The sequence below is a fragment of the Pezoporus flaviventris genome, unplaced genomic scaffold (genome assembly GCF_033815535.1).
Source record: "Pezoporus flaviventris isolate CSIRO_AGI_PZ_B2104156 unplaced genomic scaffold, CSIRO_AGI_Pfla_v1 ptg000001l, whole genome shotgun sequence".
NCBI classification, from domain to species: domain Eukaryota; kingdom Metazoa; phylum Chordata; class Aves; order Psittaciformes; family Psittacidae; genus Pezoporus; species Pezoporus flaviventris.
In genome coordinates, this window is record NW_026892549.1 from 48,501,430 (window position 1) to 48,523,065 (window position 21,636).

At 38.4% G+C, this 21,636-nt stretch overlaps 1 protein-coding gene across 7 annotated transcripts in view; it reads left to right on the top strand.

Annotated features, from left to right (window-relative positions):
* Positions 1 to 320: 320 nt before the first annotated feature.
* Positions 321 to 21,636, top strand: part of PGAP1 (post-GPI attachment to proteins inositol deacylase 1) — a 164,333-nt gene continuing 143,017 nt past the window's right edge. For 2 of the 7 annotated variants that reach the window (XM_061457127.1, XM_061457118.1), the window contains exons 1-16: positions 321 to 687; positions 3,963 to 4,116; positions 7,541 to 7,716; positions 8,338 to 8,509; positions 9,579 to 9,739; positions 11,306 to 11,358; positions 11,533 to 11,599; positions 13,272 to 13,377; positions 15,112 to 15,167; positions 15,263 to 15,346; positions 16,546 to 16,595; positions 18,037 to 18,088; positions 18,296 to 18,373; positions 19,820 to 19,895; positions 20,185 to 20,258; positions 20,351 to 20,402. In XM_061457127.1, the coding sequence (XP_061313111.1) occupies positions 535 to 687; positions 3,963 to 4,116; positions 7,541 to 7,716; positions 8,338 to 8,509; positions 9,579 to 9,739; positions 11,306 to 11,358; positions 11,533 to 11,599; positions 13,272 to 13,377; positions 15,112 to 15,167; positions 15,263 to 15,346; positions 16,546 to 16,595; positions 18,037 to 18,088; positions 18,296 to 18,373; positions 19,820 to 19,895; positions 20,185 to 20,258; positions 20,351 to 20,402 (1,564 nt within the window). In that variant the 5' untranslated portion in view covers positions 321 to 534. Of the gene's footprint in view, positions 688 to 3,962; positions 4,117 to 6,634; positions 6,788 to 7,540; positions 7,717 to 8,337; positions 8,510 to 9,578; positions 9,740 to 11,305; positions 11,359 to 11,532; positions 11,600 to 13,271; positions 13,378 to 15,111; positions 15,168 to 15,262; positions 15,347 to 16,545; positions 16,596 to 18,036; positions 18,089 to 18,295; positions 18,374 to 19,819; positions 19,896 to 20,184; positions 20,259 to 20,350; positions 20,403 to 21,636 lie in introns of those variants that run through there. The other 5 variants (XR_009744037.1, XM_061457107.1, XM_061457136.1 and 2 more) reach the window with 4 other exon arrangements.

A 21,636-nucleotide genomic window follows, 5' to 3' on the forward strand; every position in this document is an offset into this window, starting at 1 on the left:
CCCACCCTCGCTTCTGTCAGCACCGCGATCCCGCAGACACCTGGGGGGGGAGGGGCATTTTGGAGGCCGCAAATGCCTACAAGCAGCGGCCGGCTGCGGAGGGGGCCGAGGGGAAGGAGTCTCCTCACGGCCCTCAGGCCGGGGGGTACCCTTGCAGCAGCAGCGGGACTAAGCAGGCGCACGACAACAGCAGTACGATCACTCGACCTCCCTATCATGGCGGACACGCCGTCCCCCCGCAAGCTACTGGATGGGGGAAGCCTGTAGTCTCCTGACCTCCCCGTGATGGCTGCCGTGACATGGCGGACGTTCCCCCTCAGCCTGGCGGAGCAGCGGCTGGACAATCACCGGACCTCCTCAATATGGCGGCCTCCCGCCCCTGCCGGCGGCCAGGTTGAGGCGCCGGCCGGCCCGCCCCGCCCCGCCTCCCGGGCGGTGGCGCTCCCGCCCCTCCCTGCCGTGCCTGTGTGCGCGGACAGCCCGCGTGGGGAGGAGGGCTCCTCTCCTCTCCTCACCTCAGCGCGGCGGGGCGCCATGGGGCGGGCGGGGCGCCGACTGCCAGCGTTGGCAGCGCTCTTCTACGGGGCACTGGCAGCGCTGGTGCTGCTGGGGGTGCGGGACGTGCTGTTGGTCTACGAGGAGAACCGGTGCAGCATGACCTACATGTACGAATACCCCGAGTACCTGGTGAGTGAGGGCGGCGCTGAGGGAGCGGGCGGCGCTAGAACAGGTGGGAGCTCCTGCCGCTGCCGGGGTCCTGCCGCTGGGCGGCCCCGCGAACCCTGGGGCGTCGCCTCCCGCCTCGCTGCGGCCGGGAGCCGCCTGTGTGTGGCGCAGCCCTCCCGAGGCTGGCTTCCACTGCCCTGCTGCAGCTCAGGGCGAGGAACAGCCCTCAACGCGCCCGGCCGCGGGTGCTCCCCGAACTCGGGGGGCTACCAAGTTGCTGAGGCGGCCTCTGCAGAGCTGTAAATGGGGCACAAATAGCAGTGGCTCGTTTGAGGGGTCGGCGTGTTTGGCAGAAAGCGCTGTCTTGGCTGCCTGCTGTACGGGTGCACCTTGGATAGGTACAGCAGGGAGAAGCGGTGGTATGCCTGTGAAGTAACCGACGTGTTTCGTACCGCCACCTGTATAACAGAAAACGAATAGAAAAGCTTCCGCTTTTCTAGCCTGTAAATGCCCGCAGCTACCTGTAGTCCTGGTAAAAGCAGTCAAAAGCTCATACAAGGTTTGGCAAAGGGGGAGAGGCAGGGCCAGGTCCCTGACAGCACTCACAGAGCTGTCGCTGACCGGGAGGCAGTCTTGTACTTCCTGGTCCTTTTTGTGACTTTGGAACAGTGAAGCAACCACTGGTGAATCACTGAGATGCAAATATGAGGGTATTTCTCAAGCTGGTGAACAGCAGCACAAAGTTTTCTCAGTGAGCACTTCGTAGATGGCACACCCTATGATGTATGGGAGAACGTGTAAATCTCTCTGAAGTTCCTCTCACTTCGCTACTGAAGCCTTTTAAAAACCTCTGAAAACGTCGGATCAGCCTGAGAGAGAAGACTGCTGATGGAACTCTTGTTTTGCAGACACAGTGTTAGGGTTTAAGAGGGGGAGGATGTGTGTGAGTGTATGTAGGCTCACTGCTAATACTGCATGTAGTTGTCGAAAAGCAATTCATCTTTTTTTAACAGTAGTTCTTAGTACAGGATTTTCTGCCCTATGAGAAGCATCCCAAAGCATAATTTCGTGGCTGTCAGACATTCATTTAGCATTATATAGGACATAATCTAATTATTCTAAGTAATATTCTGTTCTGAAATAGGCTGCAAGCTGGCTTGAACAGTAAAGAAGATCTTAAAGCAAAGCCTTACTACCTAAATTTGTCATGAAACAGACAGTTAATTTTTGGGTCTATTAACCTTTATTTGTTAACCTTGACACAGTCATGTTAGCCTACAAAAGAGACCCTTGGAATAGCTATAAGGGTTTTGTCAGTGCTGTAGGGCAGAATTGGTTAAGCGGCTGTAAATACTTAAATACTATGTGGTAAGTTCTCAGATCTTGCAGCCAAAACCTGTTTCAGTTTCAGTCTGAAGCCAACCAGCAGAAAGTTACTAGCAAAATCTGTGTTATGTTATTGGTGGTTGCCTGAAATTCTTATCTGCTGCCACACTTCTTTTGTGTATACTCCTTATATTGGGGCATAAATTCTAAGCATCTTTAGGTAAAGCACTGTGCTGGTAGGAGATGCAAGGGCAAGCGGTAATTCCGTGCAGGAAATATAAGTCACAGCTGGCTGTATTGTATCTCAATAGTAGGAATTTAAGGTGAAAAGTACCTGTTTTCCCTTCCAGATTGGGTATCACATTGCAAAACAGCTATTTGAGCAATTAAACATTGAAAGTTTCAATTCTTTTGTGTCTAACAGTGTGGCTTGGCTCGCAGTCAAGCTAATACTAAGTGATGAAATAAGTTTAACCATCTTTTATTGTGTGAGTGGTTGAATTGCAGCGTTTGAGTTTAGGCTACCCTTGTCCTTTTCAGCTACGTTTGGTAAGAGATTTGGAAGTTAGTAATGAGGACTTTTTCATCTAAGCCTAATTTCTCTAGGAACCAGGATGAAAAATGAAGCCTACATTGACATTGTAAAAAGTTACTGTAGCTCATTAAAACCAATTATATAAGGAATGACGTGGGAATTTGGAATTTAAAACCACTGTTATGGAACATGAACTTCTCTTTTCCTTCAGAGTTATGCAGTTTCCTTCAGTTTACTGACACCTCCCCTCCCCAGTATTTTGGTGATACAATTCTCATGGGTTGTGTAGATTTTAGCTTTCAACACCGACCTGAAGAAGTGGAGCTCGTTAATTGTATGTTCTGTAAAAGTTTTTTAGAAGAGAATGAACCAGGAAGATACTGTGGAAGAGCAGTTGATTTGATCTGCCAGGAAGTCATATAAATGTATCTTGATAGCATTTAGTTTAGTGATGGAAACTGATTAATTTAAAATTGGTTTTGTGGGTTTTTTTCTTCACATAATTTTGAAAGCTGTTGAAAAAGGAACAGTAGAAAGGAATGAGAAAGGGACAGTGAGGTCAGTGAAGTTGCAAAGGCGAGATGATGTAGAAAAGGGAAAGAACGTTGAAAGGATGATCTGAAGACATAAGCTCTGAGAAAAGCTTAGCATTTTTTGTTCACAATGAAGGAATTAAGCATGCTCTCTGAGTATTTTGTTATGTTACATAATATTATAAAAATATTTTTATATATATTGTAAAGTATGCATTTTAAATATATATATATCAAACATCATAAGAAGAGGTTCCAAATAACCAATTGAGTTGTTACAAAATCAGGTGGTTGTCACTAGGCCACAAAACTGACTCAAATCATCTAAGGGAGCTCGTACCACATCTGTAATTTACCCTGACATAAGAGTTGTCATCTGACAGTCGCCTACGCACCCCTATTCTCAAGATTTATCTTTGGTAGCAGGCACAGTGGCACATCCTTGTTTGGAGTTACATGGTATTGGAAATGATTCCAGACCTGTTCACGTGCATTAGGTTAGCTCACATGCCCCAGTTTCTGGTCCCAAATTCTAATGTCCTGGGAGAAGTAATTAGGTTTGGACATGCTTTCCACCTGGAATTCCCCCTGGATTTACTTTGTGAATGTGCATCTTTAAAAGATACAGAAACACATTATTTGTAGTTTGTTTCAAAGCCAGGCAAAGTCAATAGCTGTTTAAAATAAATAACTGCAGCAAGTCATTATGCACAGTAATACCTACTTAAAATACTTTTTTTTTTTTTTAAAGCAAACCCCAGTTTTCATTCTGTATTCTTTAGACTGTAATTTAAAACAATATATGAAACATAAGCCAAATCACTTAAATGACTGGATAGACACTGTTTTCTTGTTGGCAACAAAATAAGAGGTATTTGTTTTCTTTTTAACTTTTGCAACAGAAAATAAAACTACCCAAGAAAACAGCCAGACGATACCCAGCATATGAGCTGTATCTCTATGGGGAAGGGAACTACGCCAAAGAAAACAAAAATCTCCTACTGACAGGAATTCCGGTTCTTTTTCTTCCTGGGAATGCTGGCAGTTACAAACAGGGTAAGTGTTTAGCTGAGTTACAGGTATTTTATGAAGAGGTCTCATATTGATGCATTAGTGGCAAGAGGTTTTCTATTTGAAATAATACCAAGTCAGGATGATCAGTCCTGTTAAGATGTAGATATCCTAGTTAGTTGATGGTTAATTTCAAGCAGTCAAAATAGGTTATTTTTGGTTTGAAATCAGTTAAACACTTGAGCTGTAATATTTTTCTGGAGTGAGACTTTAACTTTGGCAAGCCAGAAGCAGTAGAGTTTGTGCTGTACTATGGCACCCCTGCTATAATTTTGCTTACAAACATCTAGTTGGTTTTGATTTGAACATGCTTAGAGCAGTTATGCTAAATAAAACAAGACCTGAATTTGATTAGAAGAAACTGAACAAGGTACCATCTGTGATGTTGAGTAACTACATGCTGTTGAAATAGGCATTATCTTGTGGTTTGCCCTGTAGCTTCATTATTTCCTGCTTCTTTATGTAGTGGTGTTTTTTCCTTAGCATCACCTTCCTACTTTACACACAGCCTGCTGTTGTTTTTCAGGTTATACCCTATTACACTTCAGTGCTCCAAACGAAAAGAAGTAATTGTTTTAAAGCATTTTAATTTTTCATTGTAAATACAGAAATTAGTAGTTTGATAACAAGAAGTATTGTGTTTAAGTGTTTATTTAGGTATACGGTATTCCTTCCAGACTGGCTTTGTCAGACTGTTATTTTTGTTTTCTAAAATGGCCTCTGAAACAGTAACACTCTTAGTGACACTCCTAGCAAAGTTGATGTGTATGAATGGGGAAAACCACCGCAGTCTAAACCCTGATTCTTACTGTGATGATTCTTCCTCATATTTGCACTAAGCTTGATGATTAAATTAGCTAATTTCAGGGAAATTTTGCAAAATTATTTTCTTTAGGAACACACTCACTTACCTTATGACAAAGTAAAATATTTTACCAACTCAGACTTTCAGCAAACCCATGCAGGCACAACAGCATCCAAAGAAGACTGCAAACATAACGATTATGAAGGATGCCATATGGACTTTTGTAGTTGTGCGTAAAATATTGCAGATCTGTGAATTAATGCTGTCTCTGTAAACATGGCAGCACATCACTATGCAGGAAATAGAATGGTACTTTCAGGGCATGTTAGGAATCAAAAGGAGCTATCTGAATAAAAACCTAAACTGGGTGAGTAGAAGTGCTACATGCTATGAATATAATGTGTGGATAGAATTGGCAAATATTTAAATACTTTGAGAAATTGCTTTGGGGAGACTGGCAATAAGTCATATGTGTATTTTTCAAAATCTTTGTTAAAATAAATTTTTCTGCCTTAATCAGTGGCTCAGAATAGTTTCTGTTTTATTATGGAATTAATGAAAATTTATATTTTGTTCAGAATTTAATGTGGGATAACGCTCTCATTCTGATACCTGGATGAACAAAGAAAGTGTTGCTGCTGTTCTTTTCATAGTTTCTTAAAAGCTGTGAATATTTGCTGAGCACTGAAGAGAGAAGTGCTGCTGCTGCCACCTTTCCTGGGATCATTATTTTCATAGAATCATGGACTCATTTAGGTTGGAAATGACCTTTGAGAATCTTGAGTCCAAACATAAACCTAATGCTGCCAATCCACCATGTCCCCAGGCACCACATCTATAAGTCACTGAAATACCTCCAGGAGTAGTCAGTCTCTGGACAGCCTGTTCCAGTGGCTAACAACTCTTTCTGTGAAGAAGTTTTTTCCTAATATCCAGTCTAAACCTCCCCTGGCATGATTCAAGGCCATTTTCTTAGTCCTATTGCTTGTTACCTGGGAGAAGAGACCAACACCCACCTTGCTACAGCCTCCTTTCAGGACGTTTTGATATGTTACAGGCACTTTTGAAACATATTAATTCATCATCTTTAAAATGAACCTTTTAAAATGTACAAAATTCAGACTTGGAGTAGAAGGTGGTTGTCTGTTTTAATTGTTGGGAATGAGCCTGAGGTTGGGAGAACCAAGATCCCAGTTCTATTTAGGAATCTGTCACACACTTGCCTTGTGGTCTTTGGCAATATTCTTGTTCATTTTACCATGATCTCCAAGGTATAAATACGTGATAAGATATTTAATCTTTTAAACGCTTTTTGTCTTTTTCAAACCATTTTGAAGGTGATTTTATTTCTTATTAGCCATAGTTAGAATTGGTGAAATGATTGATCATGAATCAGATGTATAATATCATGAAATCTGTTTGGGTTCTTGAACATACAAAATATTTCAAAAATATTATTTTCCCATTTCCTGAGATTCACTGATATTTGTTTGATACATTGCTTTCTACAGCAAATGTTTTGAAGAAGGAGGATTCTGCAGCCTGCAGATCTCTGAAACAATTGGACTCTAGAATAACCTTGCTTCTGTGTGCCAGATTTGGGCAGACCTTTCTGGCCATTATTAGTTATTTTATATACTTGCTTTTGGGGACTTTCTTTTATTTTCTTATTTCCCTATCATGGTTTTTTATTTGCAGCTGTTACTGTTCCCATCCTGCCATGTCTCCATGGAAACTCAGGGACAATTCTGCACTCAGAAGGCGGTATTAAATAGCAGGCAGGGTTAGATGGAGAAGACGGGTCAGAAGCAAGAACTTGTAAACCTAATATTTTCTCCCTCAAGGTTTCAGGTGGGAAAGTTTAGTTTTCCAGTCCTCTATACATCAAGCAGGGTTTGGTTTTCCAATCATCTGTACATCTCAGTGGTATCCGGGAATATTGTCTTAGTCTTCAAGGGAATTTGAAAAAAGTTTAGCAGTAGCAGTGCCTCTGGAGTTGAAGTCAAGAATGCTCATTTCACCTTCTTGTCCTACCAATGCTAAGAAAGGTGCAAATGAGATGAGAAAAGCAGTGCTCAGGTGGAAGAACATAATCCTTGATCTTGTATAAATTTTGTTTTGATCTAAAATATCTCTGTAGTCAGTGGTAAGGTAGTGGTTAACTGCCATAAGCATAGCATGCAGCTCTTGGTAACTCATTTTAAACTTTCTTTTCATCTGATAAGTTTTTGCTTTTCCACATTCTTCTGTAAGCTCTTGTTAAGATATGTTTACTTTTTTTTTTTTTAAATCAGAGGGATTCCTATAAGAATAGGAAATAATTATATCTTTTCCCATTTTACAGTTCAGTTCTGACAGTGACTGGCTGATACTTTTTATCTAATTATTTGTATTTTCAAATCTGCTTTTGTAAAACAAGTGTGGCTGCACATGGGAAAAGAGTTTATTTGCTTTTAGATGTCTCTTTCATCTCAAGTTATTTATAAATAATGTGTTTTAAGATAACATTTGTCTCTTAATAGATGATATATTTGTGTGTTTGTCTATGATGGTGTTAAGCAGCGAGTATTGGACTATTCTGATTGATATGATTTCTTTTCCTAGTACGTTCTCTTGGCTCCATTGCACTTAGAAAAGCTGAAGATGTTGAGTTCAAGTACCATTTTAATTTCTTCAGTGTCAACTTTAATGAGGAGTTGGTTGCATTGTATGGTGGTAGTCTGCAACGACAGACCAAGTTTGTGCATGAATGCATAAAAGTAATTCTTAAGTTGTACAAGGTAAGTATGTGATGTATGCTGAATGATGTACTTGCATCTGGGAATGGAATTCTGGCTGCCTTTTCTGCCGGAAAACTGAATGATGAATAAAGGAAGGAGACTTTACAATGTGCATAGATAATTGAATGTGATAATAATGCAACAGAAAATTGCTGTTCTTTAGTAGATTTTTAATACATGTGACAACCCCAGAACTTTGGTTAGGGTCTGTATTGTGTTTCTAAAGAAATACTTCTATGCGCAGTGTATGCTTTTTTTGTAGCAGAGATGTTATCTTTCCCTTGCTTATTAAAATACTAATACAGCATCACGATCCTTGCAGTTTTCTGTAGGAAAGTTCTTTGATATTCTATGTTCCCAAGACTTTCAGAAATTAAAATAAGCCTAAATTGCTTATGTGTGCACAGGCTATATAATATTTCCTTTTGAGATGGAAACTTCATGTTAAGTGTGTTAAGTGTGCTTTTTTGAGACAGCAAATAAATTTGTATTCAGTTTGTAAACTCGTCAGTTTGATACTAGTTAATATTATCCTTGAGAGAATGAGTGAATTGCTGCAAAAAAATGTATCACCATAGTTCAGTGTCAAATCTGTTTGTGATGTGTTACTCTTTGCTTAAGGATCGAGAATTTGCGCCGAGCAGTGTTGTAATAGTAGGTCATTCCATGGGTGGTCTTGTTGCAAGGGCATTGCTTACTCTGAAGAATTTTAAGCCTGAACTTATAAACCTCCTTATTACACAAGCCACACCTCATGTTGCACCTGTAATGCCTTTGGACAGATATCTTACTGGTAAGTATTGCAGGTTATTTAATTACATTGTATTTCTTTGTTGAACATCTCAAGCATTAATAGATGGGATTCTTGCAGATCAACAGCAAAAGGTGCTGTTTAGTTTACTGTAATCTATTCCTTTGTTACTCAGCTGGTTGGTTGAGAGCGCTGGGATGCTGGGAGAAAGTAAAGTGATACAAAATGGATTATGGGGACTTGAACTTCTGGAACTCTCAATAATTTGTAATTATACTGAGTTGCAGAGTATGTAACTAAGTTTCTAAGCTCTCCAGTGAGTGATGTTTTTTCTTTCTGTTTTGTAAACCGTGAGTCCAGTGGCATTCTTTATCAACTGAGTTGCCTCAATAGCATGATTTCAGTAGAAGTTGCTGAATTTAATGTTTGTCATGCCCAAAGTTTGGGGGGTGAGAATATTAAATATAGATCTATCTATATATTTTATGTAGTATATTTACACAAAAGATGGATTGTATTTTCTGCTCACCTAAATAGCTGTGGCATAAAAAAAGTGCCACAGTATTGTCATTATGCAGGTACTATACAGTTCTTGAAAAGCTAAATTTGTCTAAACTATGCTGATGTAATGTGCTCAGTGATAATTGTGCTGCTGCATGTAGATGTTTAGGTAATTTGTGAAGGAAAGGGAATAAACATTTATTTTCATTATTCTCTGTGGCACCTGAGAGGAATGGATTATCTTCAGCTGCTGAATTTGATTTATTGTGCTTATGTTAATTCTCCTCCAATTGATTGCAATGCAGTGCTTCTTCCTTGCTGACTCTTTCTGGACTGTGGCTGTCCTTCAAATTTATCTATGGCTTGCTACTGTAACAATATATGTGCTCAGCTGACATAGAAAGTGTAAGCATATCTGCCTTTCATAACTGCTACCTCCTTGGGGTTAAAATAATAATTTTCCTTCCTTATGTGACTCAAAAGTGATAATCAGAGCTTGAATGCCTCTAGGGGGGACTTACAGAAACTGTTAGTTAAACATTTATATAGCTTTTTTGTGTATCAAATAGACTTATGGGGAAATTGTGATTTATTTTAATATATTTTATAGATTTTTATACATCTGTAAACAATCATTGGATTCTAAAGGCCCAAGAGTTAAGAAATTTAACTACCCTTTCTGTGGCGGGAGGATTCAGAGATTACCAAGTTCGTTCAGGACTGGCTTTTCTACCAAGATCGAGTCAACATGACAGTGCCTTATCTGTTGTGGTAAAAAAGCAGACTACTTTTTGGGGTTTGCATGGAGCTGTGTTAAATAGTTATTTATGTAATGCATGTATTGGTGTCTAATTATAGTCTATATGTGCAGGATATGATAAATATAAAGCCCCAAAGTAGGTAGTATATGGTTGGTTATAAAATCAGAACTAGTTGATGCAGCATAAATGAGTGTCCACTAATAAGAGTATGTACTGGGGTTGATTTGAATTATCTACCACTTGGTACTGTTTCTTCTCACCACCTTCTTGCACCTGTCCAGATCCAGAACTCAGGTTTCATTTTCCAGCATTTTTGCAAGAGATGTGTATATGGAGACTAACAGATGTGCAGTATAGAAGTAAACTGTTTGGCTATAAAAGAGAGCTTTGGTTTGGGGCCTTCTTTTTGTTATTTATTGCTTTTCAAAGTACTGAGGAATAGAAAGGATGTACTGGATCATCAAGTCCAGTCTTCTGCTTTTGCAGGCATCTGTCTCCTTCCAAAATTAAAGTAGTTAGGTTTGTCATTCCACCCCCCTGCCATCAACCTGTTCCTTACATGGCTGAAGCTGGAAAACACTCCCCAGCAGGGAGAAAATGTTTAATTTCCAACTTCCATTTACTGCACAAAAGGCAGTTTTTAATTGCATTTGCTCTGACATCAGCTTGAAATGTTGTCTAAAATAGTTGCATACCCTTGGTGTTTACCTCCCTGTCCGTTGTACAGAAAGCTGTCTATAAATAGCCTCAGCTCTGATCCTGCTACGCTAAGATTAACTCTGCATTCCCTTTGTCCTAGTATCCATTCCCTACATCTGCTTTACTTTCATTTTCATTGAGTATTGGTGCCAGAATTTTGCATGAGATCTTGCTCATGTTGTGGTACCAGTTTTTTCTTGTGTGAGTTTGGTTTGGGTTTTTTTGGCTTGGGGATTTTTTGGTGATTTTTCGTTTGGTTTGGGTGTTGCTTTGGTTTGCCTTTTTTCTTCCCAAATGTAATGCGTTAATAGTTCATAGCTTACTTGAATCAAGTTGTACAACTAGGTGATGAGCTCTATTTATGGGAGGCATTTTTGATATTATTAGTCCCTAAAACGCAATACATGCAATACACTTATACAAAGGAATAGCTTCCAACTGCCCAGTTCTTTCTGCATGATGTTCTGATGCTGCTTTCTGTTGAGAATGCCCTTGATTTTTCAGCAGCAGCTTTCTATCTTGTGTGCCAGGATCACTTACTAAAATAGTAAGATTAGTCATAGAAACTGTCTTTAAAGAAATTTTTGGTAAGTTTCCTTCACACCATTATTTGCTCTTTCACCGTAGTGTTTGCTATGTAACATAGCTAACTTGGCCATTTTGTATTACAAGTTCTGTTTTCAACTGCTTTAGCACTCGTAAGATTTTTGACTGAAGAAGTCATTGTACTATACTGAAGTCCCTGAAATGCTTCAGATAAACATTATTCTTTTTAGTAATTATGCAAATATGTTTAAATAGGGAGGGGAAAGGCTTGCTTAGAATTTTAAAATGTTGAATACTAACAAAATCTGCACTTCTTTCCTTCCCCAAACAGAGCTCAGCTGTGCCTAGAGCTTGGGCCTCAACAGACCATCTCTCCATAGTGTGGTAAGCTAATAACAAAGGTTAATCAGCTGTCTGTCCATCCCTCTGTTCTCTACTGTTATCACATTATACAATAATTTAACTTCAGCATAATATTACTGCAATGTCTCTTCTGACCACTTTCATTCCCCTGGATATTTCCTTTCTGGATTTAACCTTACTTATTCTGTCTTGTAGGTGCAAAGAATTGATCCTGGCTACCATTAGAGCTTTTTTTGATCTCATAGATGAAAATACAAGGCAGGTTTGTACACGTGATCTCTTGTGTATTCCCCCATCACACTTTCTACTTCCATTCCTGAATGCTTAATCAGGACAAATATTACCCTATTGTACAGAAAACTCCTTTTTGATTATTTTGAGTCAGGCTGAGAAAATTATTGCTGTTTTATACCAGTCACTGACAAATCCTGTGGCTTTGCATTGTTTCACCAATGTGTCAGAAATAACTAGGTTTAACTCAGTTTTTATTGTTGACTGTTTGATGCTTTATAGCTGGGGCATCGGTTACACTTTTCTTCCATAATGCAGCAGGTTTAGTTGACCTTGCACCATGATAAACAGATTTTGCTATTGTGTAGCTTTGAATGACCTCTCAATGGGTGTTCAAGTGACCTTCTCTGACTATAAAGGGTGCAAAACTGTGATAGTTTAACTGGGACATAATAATTCTCGCCATGTGGTGTTGCCATATTGGCCTGCATACATTTGTGGTGTTCTTCTGCAAATAGCATTTCCAAAAATAGAATCATAGAAACATTAGGGTTGGAAGGGACCTTAAGATCATCTAGTTCGAAACCCCCTGCCATGGGCAGGGACACCTTACGCTAAATCATATCACCCAAGGCCTCGTCCAACCTGGCCTTGAACACTACCAGGGATGGAGCATAGAATGCAAGTAAAATACTAGCATATCTGTTTACCTTCAGGTACCATTATTTACTGCTTTTCTAAATAAATACCCTGCATCTTACCTTTTGAAAACTGTTGGAGAGATCTGCCATTATACTCTATTCTTTCTGAGATGTTATGAAGCACTAAACATAAATTGGAATTAAGGTCCAAGAAGTTGAAAATATGTAACAGCAGAGCCCCAGACATAGAAGAGAAAGGCTTCCAGGTGTTCTTTTTGAGGCAATTTGAGGCTGACTTCTCTATTTTACTAGGTGTATCCACTCTAACATGTGATTTAAAGAGACAGAAAGGGGGTACAGTTGTTCTGGAGTTGACTGACAGAGCACTGGAAGGTAAAACTTTTCAGAAATCAGTTGTAATGTCACAATTCTGAAAAGGTGAATAGGCAAAAATCAGTCCTGGAAATTATATTTTGAATACCACCCCCCCAAAAAAACCCACAAACAAACAAATAAAACAACCCCAAACAAAAGCAGATCCCACTGTAGCGCTGCAGCTGTTTGGATGCTTGAAATGTTAAGGTGTGATGTTATAAGCTGGATTTGTGAATTCAGTCCAGTAAATATAACTGAGGATTTTCCCTAAACTCTGGTATAAATGTGTTATTTCAGGAAGAATGCATGTGCGTCTATAAGAAAAGTATGGTAGAATGGTTTCCTTCTGTTAAGAGTAGGCAAGCATATAAAACTCCTAAAAGTTTCAGCTATGCTTTATAACATGTTATAGAATATGTTAATTACATACAATATATAATAAATAATCTATATATTATATAACAGATAATATTTCACATAACATGTTTAGACTTTCTGTATTGCAGTGATTGACTACTGATGGCGCTTCATGATTTTGATTGTTGAATTTGGAATAGTAAATATACCATGTCTTGTAGCAATCGTTCCTGCCTTTCATCCCCAAAACTTTATTGTTAGCTATGATCATGTCATATAACAATACTTACAAATAAGCATGTTTTCAAATTTTATTTTACTATTTTTTAGATAACTGAGGATCCCAAGAAGAGGATGTCTGTACTGAATCACCACTTTGTGAGACATCCTGCCAAGATATTTGAGGAAAATCCTGAAGCTTTTACAGAACTCGCAGGTGAGCATCAGTTTTTCTTTTGAACAGGATTCAGTGACACTCATTTGTTAATAGTTACATCTTCTTACTGACAAACTTCTGGAATACATTTTGTCTTTCTTCAGACATTGCTAAAACAATATGTGGGTTATAGACCCAAACTGTGAGCTTTTGTGTGGTTTCTTCACATGAAAATCTGTCATTTTTATATGATGGGAGACAAGCTGGAGTCATATTTACATCAAGGTGTTCAGTAGAGAATCTCAGAATATGGGAATAGCTGGATGTCAAAAGTACAGTCTAATACATGCTTACATCCCATGACTGTGAGAGGGATAATATGGGTGTAGAGCCATTGTGTTAGTTCTGTGCTACTCATGGAAATCCTGAATATTCAGATCTGCTTAATCTTCCTTTTTTTTTCATGACATGGCAGCGTAAAATGGACTGCACACAAATGGTTTCCTTGTGCTAAGAATGCATAGTTAAAGGTGCGAAATTTGACTGCATGAAGTCTTAGGAACAAACCAGAACTCTTGTGGAGCATGGCTGTGTTCTCAGTTTTGCTGAAGTGGGCTGAACCATTTTATGAAAGCCGTTTTATTTCAGGAATTTTCTTACTGTAAGCTTTTGCAGAGCTGCTAAGGTAGTTTGAACTTCAATGCCCTGTTTTGGCTGTCCTCATATGAGAAGGCATTTAGGCATTGAAGTGAGTATGGAGCACATTCCCACAAAAATGGTTAGCTCCTGCGCATAGGACATGAGGGAGAGAGGCTGAGTGAATTGGGTTTTTCATGCTAAGGAGAATGCTAAGGGGGATCCTATTGCTGTTTGTTTATAAACCTAATGAAGGATTGCAGAGGTGAGGCTAGACTTTTCTCATAGGTGTACAGTGATAACACACAAGCAGTAGAGTCCAGTTACAACAAAAGAAATTCCAATTACATATTTTTCCTTAGAAACCCCAGCCAGTTTCCTGGCTGGTTCGACCACCAGGAGGGGGGGTTATACACTGGAACAGGTGCCCAAAGAAGCTGTGGAACTGATTTTCTTGTTTGTTTGTCTTTTTATTTGGTCAGGTTTTAGTAATGAAGAGGAAAAGATTTAAATTAGATTTCATGTTTGCATCTTCCTATTTGTGGTGACTTCCTGACACAGCTAAATTTGTGTGATGAACTTGTTACTCTAGTTATATAGAAGAAAGATTCAAACCTACTTGCATTGTTGATATCTCTGATATCTTCATTTTTTCTCTTACTCTTTTTTTTCTCCAGACATACCTTTAAACTGCTACTCTTTTCTTGTACATGGTATTCACTTCGTCGTGGACTTGATTCTACACAAGTTTCTATATTAGCTTTCTTAAAAGTCAGGAACAGAGATTCTAATGTTCTGTTCCTAATGTTTCTTCAGCTTTAATCAGTCACCCTGTAATAACATTAATACCATACAGATATTAATTCATTTTGTTGCCTTGAGAGATCTTGCCTTATTTCAAGATCCATAAAGCTTTTATTTCACAGTGAATATATAGTAGTTATAATGGATCCCAGGGTTTTGCTGTTTCTTGGGTAACCGGTGATAGCTGTTGCATGTAATTCTAAACAGAAACAAACCTGAGTGATGATTAAAGCTTATAAATTTTATGGCCATTTACAGGTAAGAGAAAAGATCTTGGTGATAAGTAAAAGACAAGATTTTGGAAATAAGGAGAATAGTTCCTGCAGTGTGGCATATAAAACCATTTATTTTTAGGAACTTTCACATGGATTACAGTCAAAGCCTCAAAATGGACTTACTCAGTTTACAATGTAAGTAACTTTTTTTCCCTCCTTGTGTATTACATTTAATTTTTTTTTTTTTTTTTTTACTGATGAGCAGTTTTTGTGGTTTTTTTTCTTTTAAGGATTCTGATGGAAAATATTTCACATTTCCTCTTGCAAGTCACAGAAAATCCTACACTCATGTTTACTGTGAAAGCACTCTGTTGGTGAGAAAATACTTCTTTAATGTCTTGAGTTTGTTTATAAAGCTGCTTTTTTTTGTATTCAGTTCTATTGCAGTTTTAAGACAGTTTAATGAACAGTTGTTGAAATTGCTGCCATCCATTTACGTTCACAGCTTCATTGTGTTAGATTACTTCCTGTTTTGTCACATCACACTTAGTGTTCAAGATCTGAAACCTTCAATGCCACCTGATGGCATTGAAGGCATTGAATAAAACCTTAGATGTTTTATTTTTGCCTCTCTTATGGCTACCCCCAGATGACTTTCTCCTTTAATTTAGTGCAGTTCTGTATTGATGGTTTTGAATGAAGAAGTTATTTTTAGTGCTGCCAAGATTCAGCCATACTTCTAATTTCACAAAGCTGTTTATAAGTTTGCTTTCCCATAATAAAATTTAAGTGGGCCTGAAAGGCTACAGAGGTCTTCCACTAAGCAGTGGAACAAAGTGGAAGCCAGAGGAAAAGCCAGCAACTTCTGAGTTGTCTCCCCTGTTGAGAGGAGAGGTCATAATGTGCATTTCTTAGATTTTTAGCTTAAGACACATAGGTTCAACCAAAATGGTTTTGTTTTTAATATTTTTTTGAAAGGAATGAATATAATATCTTGGCAAACTGGAGATGGGTAAATATGCTTTTCAGAATAATGTATTTTAGATGAGTGGCAACAAAAATTGAGATGCTTTCCTATTCCATCCTGCCTGTCCTGGTTGCCACTCCTTCCCTTACCAAAGAGGGTCACACCACCACTGTGGGAAAAAAAAAATAGTATTTTCTTTGTGCTTTTCTAGTTGTTCTTCCCAGTGGCACCTTCAGTATCTCAGAAATCTGAGAGACTGTGTTTGTCTCTTGCTTTTACACTTTAGCATTTGATATCCTTATTAGGGTTTGGTCACTATAGTGTTAGCTGCTGCTGGCACACTTAATAGAAAAGGAGTGAGATGAGTATGGAAGTTTGTTCCTCTTTTCCCTAAGTTAATTGCACCAAGATTCAGCCATGTGAGGATTTTTAGGACAGTTGCTGACATATGATGCACTGAAACAGCTAGCATGTAGAAACTGGAGAAGATTATCAGTATTAACTCCTGCATTGTTTGGAGTAAAGAATTGCTATTTTTAATGTATTTATCTATAAATATGGGTACTTACATATGTAATGTACTGGTTTATGGTATTGACTTTACAGGACACAAGTAGCTGGATTTTTGGCTGTATGAACAGTAATTCACCAATGTGGTGAGTATAAACAGTTCCTGTGCTATATTCAAATGGATCTTGTGGGACTACATTTGAATTTAAATCATGTAAGATATCTTCCTCCTTAGGGAGAAAGCTATTGGGAAGTAAATTTCTTACTGTGAATAATTCATACTTTCTGTATCACCAAAAATCCAGGGAAGGATAGGTTTTCTTAAAATTACTGCATGAATGCAGAATAGTCAAACTTTTTCTTACTTAAGCTATATTTCTGACCTTCATAGTGGTGAGAACTTGCTCTTGCTCTCTTGTGGGTGCTGTGTGCTGAGCTGGATTCCCTAAATTGCGTGTTCTCTCTACATCTTTACATCTTCTAAAGCGTCTCTTTGAAATCCTATGACAGAATAAATCAAATGTCACTCCAAGCCTTTAACAGAGTAGATTGAAGCATTGCTTTATTTTTTAATAATTCCAAAATTCCTGTTGTCATATGAAAAATATGTAGAAATGTGGGTGGATTTAGTGATTATTTGAATCAGGTTGTTACAATCCTTACAAAATTAATCTAAAACACTGGCTTAGCTTACATTTGTAAAAGAAGCTCAAAGTAAATTCAATTGACCCTTCAGATTAGGGAAAGCTTCCAGGTGGAATTGAGCTATAGTGTTTTATCTGTTCTGGGGTCTGTGCTGAGGTATATAGCCACTGGGTCTTGCCTTCAGCAGACAGCCAGAAGTCATAATTACTTTTTCCTGATCCATGGAAAAATTGGCTGTTACTCCTTTGTATAACCTTTGATCAGCATCAGTTGCAGGTTAGCTTAGTTCAGGACTGCTACCTTAAAATCTCATCTAATCATAGTGGTTATGCTGTGGACTGTATCCTGAGATCATGTAACACAATTTATTTAGGGAGAGAGAAATATCCCGGTATTCTAAAAATCATAACTTATAACAACTGCAGTTCAATGTATTAACTTAATAAAATATATATCATTTTAGAATTGCTTTAGTTCTAGTTTTAATTTATATATCATTTTAGCATTGTTAGCTCTGCAGCAGCTAACAATTTTTGATTTATATGGTATGTTTTAGATGTTCCCATAGGAAAAATTGGTACTTTTGATGTTCAAAAGATGCTAATAAAACTGTTCATTCAATGCCAGTGCTGGTTTAGCTTATTATGAATTTTCATTATGTGTCTACAGTTACATGGCTAATAACTGCTGAATGTTTTATGTATGACAAAGTTAGAACTTTACTTAACTTGTTTTTGCAAAACCAAGATTTGCAGTATTTGCAATGATCACAGTTTGATAAGTTACTATGGAACTAAGTGCAGTAGGCCCAAACTTGTTCTTATTTTAAAATCTCATGAATCCATACCGAGATAGAAGAAAGCTGGTATGTTAGTCTACTGTTGTACCGTAATACCTGCATAATGAATATGCTCATCCTTTAATGTGAATGAATTTTTACAGCCTGGAAGCTACTGACTTATCCTGGAAAGCTGAGTTACTTCCAACCACCAAGGTAAGTATAGAACATAACTTGTAGGAGGGAGAGGTGCTTTCTGGGGTAGCAGCATGTATGGGAGAAAGATCTGTTCTGTTTACAGCATTGGAATATGCAGTTTTACTCTAAAGGAAGGGGTCCAAGAGGTGGACATCTGGGAACTGGAGAGGGGCAAGCTAAGGGGTATGCTTGGTAATGGCTTTTAGTTTTTCTTTTCCTTTTAAGGTTGTCATGCTAAAACTTCAGGACCATCCTTCTTTGTCCCACATTGTCATTCAGGTACCACCCACAGTTGTCAATAAGGTAAACAAAAACATTAAATGCAGGAATTGCTTGCCTAGTGTGTTCATAGCTTTCAGATGCCATGATGGAAGGAAAAGGAAGTATATTAAATGTGTGTCAAGTTAGAAACCATAGACCTATGCTCCAGTGTGGTTTGAATGTAACTTTATTTTCTATAAGCACAGAAATATTTTCACTTGATAAAATGCCAAATGCAAGACATGGCTAATACTGAAACATACAAAGCAACAGTTCTCAAAACACTTCTTACTGGAAGTTCTAATATTCTTACTTGTTTTTCTTGATATTCTGACTGAGTTACTGAATATTTATCTTTTTGAACAGTCAGTTCTGTTATCCGGGGTAGCAGAAAATGCCATAGATAAAGGCACCACATATGGATTGAGGGAGGGAGCATGGCGCAGATAACTTTACAAGCTCTGACACCACAAATAATGTGGTAGACTGAACTGTGCAAAGTTTAATGGTTCTGAATCTCACAGATGAGTTGTATATATTTGCGTCAAGGTCTCTCAGGATCCCAGGAAGAGAAACACTTGCAATGAACCTAAGCAGACACTGCATATTGCCCAGCTAGGTCTGGCAGGCCTTTCTAGTGAGTCTTGAAAATGGCAGAACTCTGAACTGGGATATAAAATCTAAGTAGATATGACATTCCTTTCTGCAACACAAATGCAGGCTCTGCCGCTTTGGTATAATAATCCATGAAACAAGAAATTATTCACAGCTGAAGTGATTACAATTCTCAACTCTAAGTGTATCTTCAGATACTTGTGATGGAGACGTCTTGCAGTTAAATTAGTAATACACAACATTCTGGATCAGCAAAGATAGATGAGAGCTCATTTGTGAAATGCTAAGTTGCAGTCCAGTGTTAAAGCTTGGAAACTGCTTTTAAAAAGTAAATAAATGCTGGATTTACAATGGGGTGGAAAATATTTTTCAAGTGAACTAAATGCTTATTAGAGATGGTACAAATCATACGTGCTGGATACTTTGGTTTGCTTTTGCGTGATTAAACTTCAGGAGATAAACTAAAGTTTCTTTTTGCTTAGGAAATTTTATTCAGGGTTTGGAGAAATTGCTGTCATTTTCAAACCTCCTCCCTGCCCCCAGATAAAAGGAAAGATGTACCCAAGAAGCCGGGATGTGAACTGGATTTTAGTAATTCTCAGCTGTTTGAATAGCCTTTTGAAGGCTGTTGCAAATGGGTGAGAGCTAAAGTAACCTGGAAGTTATGCTTAAGCTACCCAAGCTTGTATGGCTGTGTGCAGAAACAAACTACCTGCCAGTTGTTTGTTCACACTATCAGTGCAGTGCAGAGAGGTGGCTTTTCAGTGTTTGTGTCTTGGACTCTGCTTGAGCCTGTGAATAGAATCTGGTAAATGCAAAGGCTTTATAGTCCTGTGCTTGGTTTAGATCTCTATTTGATATCCTGAATTGCAGTATACTTTGGAGTGTGAATTCTTCAAAGAGGATTCCAGAACAGTACAGCTTCCTGTAACGCATCTGTTTTCATTTGGTAAGTATAGGTCATTACTTTTGGGAAAAAAATGGAAAACTAATATTACTAATATTTGGATCATAAATGTGCCTAAAAATTCCTGTGATCAGGAGGTTTTTTTTTGTGGTTTGTTTTCACTGAAGTTAATACTACTTTTGTTAGTAACAGACAAATAAGAAATGTGGGGGTTTTGACTAATATATATATATATAGAAGCACATGAGTCTCCTGGAAAAAAAATATCAGAAGATGCAGTGAGTTCTCAAATAATTTTATCTAATATGTGAAAATAATACATCCTTTATAGGGCTTTCTTCAAGCAAAATTCTATTAAATTCAACTGGCTTACTTTACAATGTACAGCTCCAGCACTTCAACCGAGTAAGAACACTACTTCATTTTTTTGGGTAATGTAACCACTGTTTGGAGAATGTAAATGATTATTTTTTTTCCCTTTTTTCTTAATGCTCTAGATATATCAAGCTTTCAAAATTTATATAGAGAGCCACTGCCAGTCACTCAAAGGTAAATGGAAGTCTTCTAAAGTACATATTTATAAAACAAAGTGTCGTGGTTTAACCCAGCCACAACTAAGTACCAAGCAGCCACTCACTCACCCCTCCCCCCCTTGTGGGTTGGGGAAAAGGAAAAGAAAGGTAAAACCTGTGGGCTTAGGTAAGAACAGTTTAATAATTGAAATAAAGTTAAATAGTGGTAGTAGTAATGAAAAGGGGAACAACAAAAAGAGGGAGAGAAGTAAACCCCAAGAAAGACAAGTGACGCGCAATATAATTGCTCACCACCTGCTGACAGATACCCACCCTGACCCAAGCAGTGACTGGTCCCTTCTGGGTAACTCCCCCGTAGTTTATACTGGGAATGATGTGCTGTGGTATGGAATAGCCCTTTAGATAGTTTGGGTCAGGTGTCCTGTCTCTGCTTCTTCCTAGCTCCTTGTGTCCCTCCTCACTGGCAGAGCATGAGAGACTGAACAGTCCTTGATCAGGGTAAATGCTGCTGAGCAACAACTAAACCATCAGTGTGTTATCAGCATTGTTCTCAGACTAAAGCCAAAACACAGCACTGCACCAGCTACTAGGAAGAAAATTAAATCTATCCCAGAGGAAACCAGGAAAGTTCTCAAGATAAAAGCTGATGGAAGCAAAAGTTCTCCCATGTAGTGGGGTTTAGGAAATACTGTTATCTCTTCAAATGCTTCTGCTAATATCTCTCAACTTTCCACTTTTTGTTAAGAAGAATAGCTCAAAGAAAATCTGGAATTAGTCTTCATTTGTTTAGTTTTCTTGCATCTCAGCAAAGGGAAGTTGAACTTTCAGTAGGATTCCACGTTATGTTGAAAGTGTTTCTTAAGAATACAACATCTGGCTAGGATTTTTATTTGCTAATTATGTGGCTCAAATTTGAATGTTGAGCTACAGAAACTGAAACAAAATGGGATGCTAAAGGAGTTTGTTTAAAAAAAAAGTGATTGATTTATTAGCTTGAATCTACAGCTTTGTGTTGAAAACTATAAGTTTTCTCATAACTGTCCTGCCTTTAAACACTGATGTCTGTCTGTCTTGTTCTGTAACAATATGAGTTAAAAAAAAAGTCATTTTTGTTCAGTGCTAACTACACTGATTTGCATTTCAATGTCAGTTGCAATGTTACTGTAAGCCCAGTGATTCTGTGTAGCGATCAACGTGCCACCTCCGTTTTAATTGCATTTAGGTGTTGGAGATAGTTGCCACATCTTGTT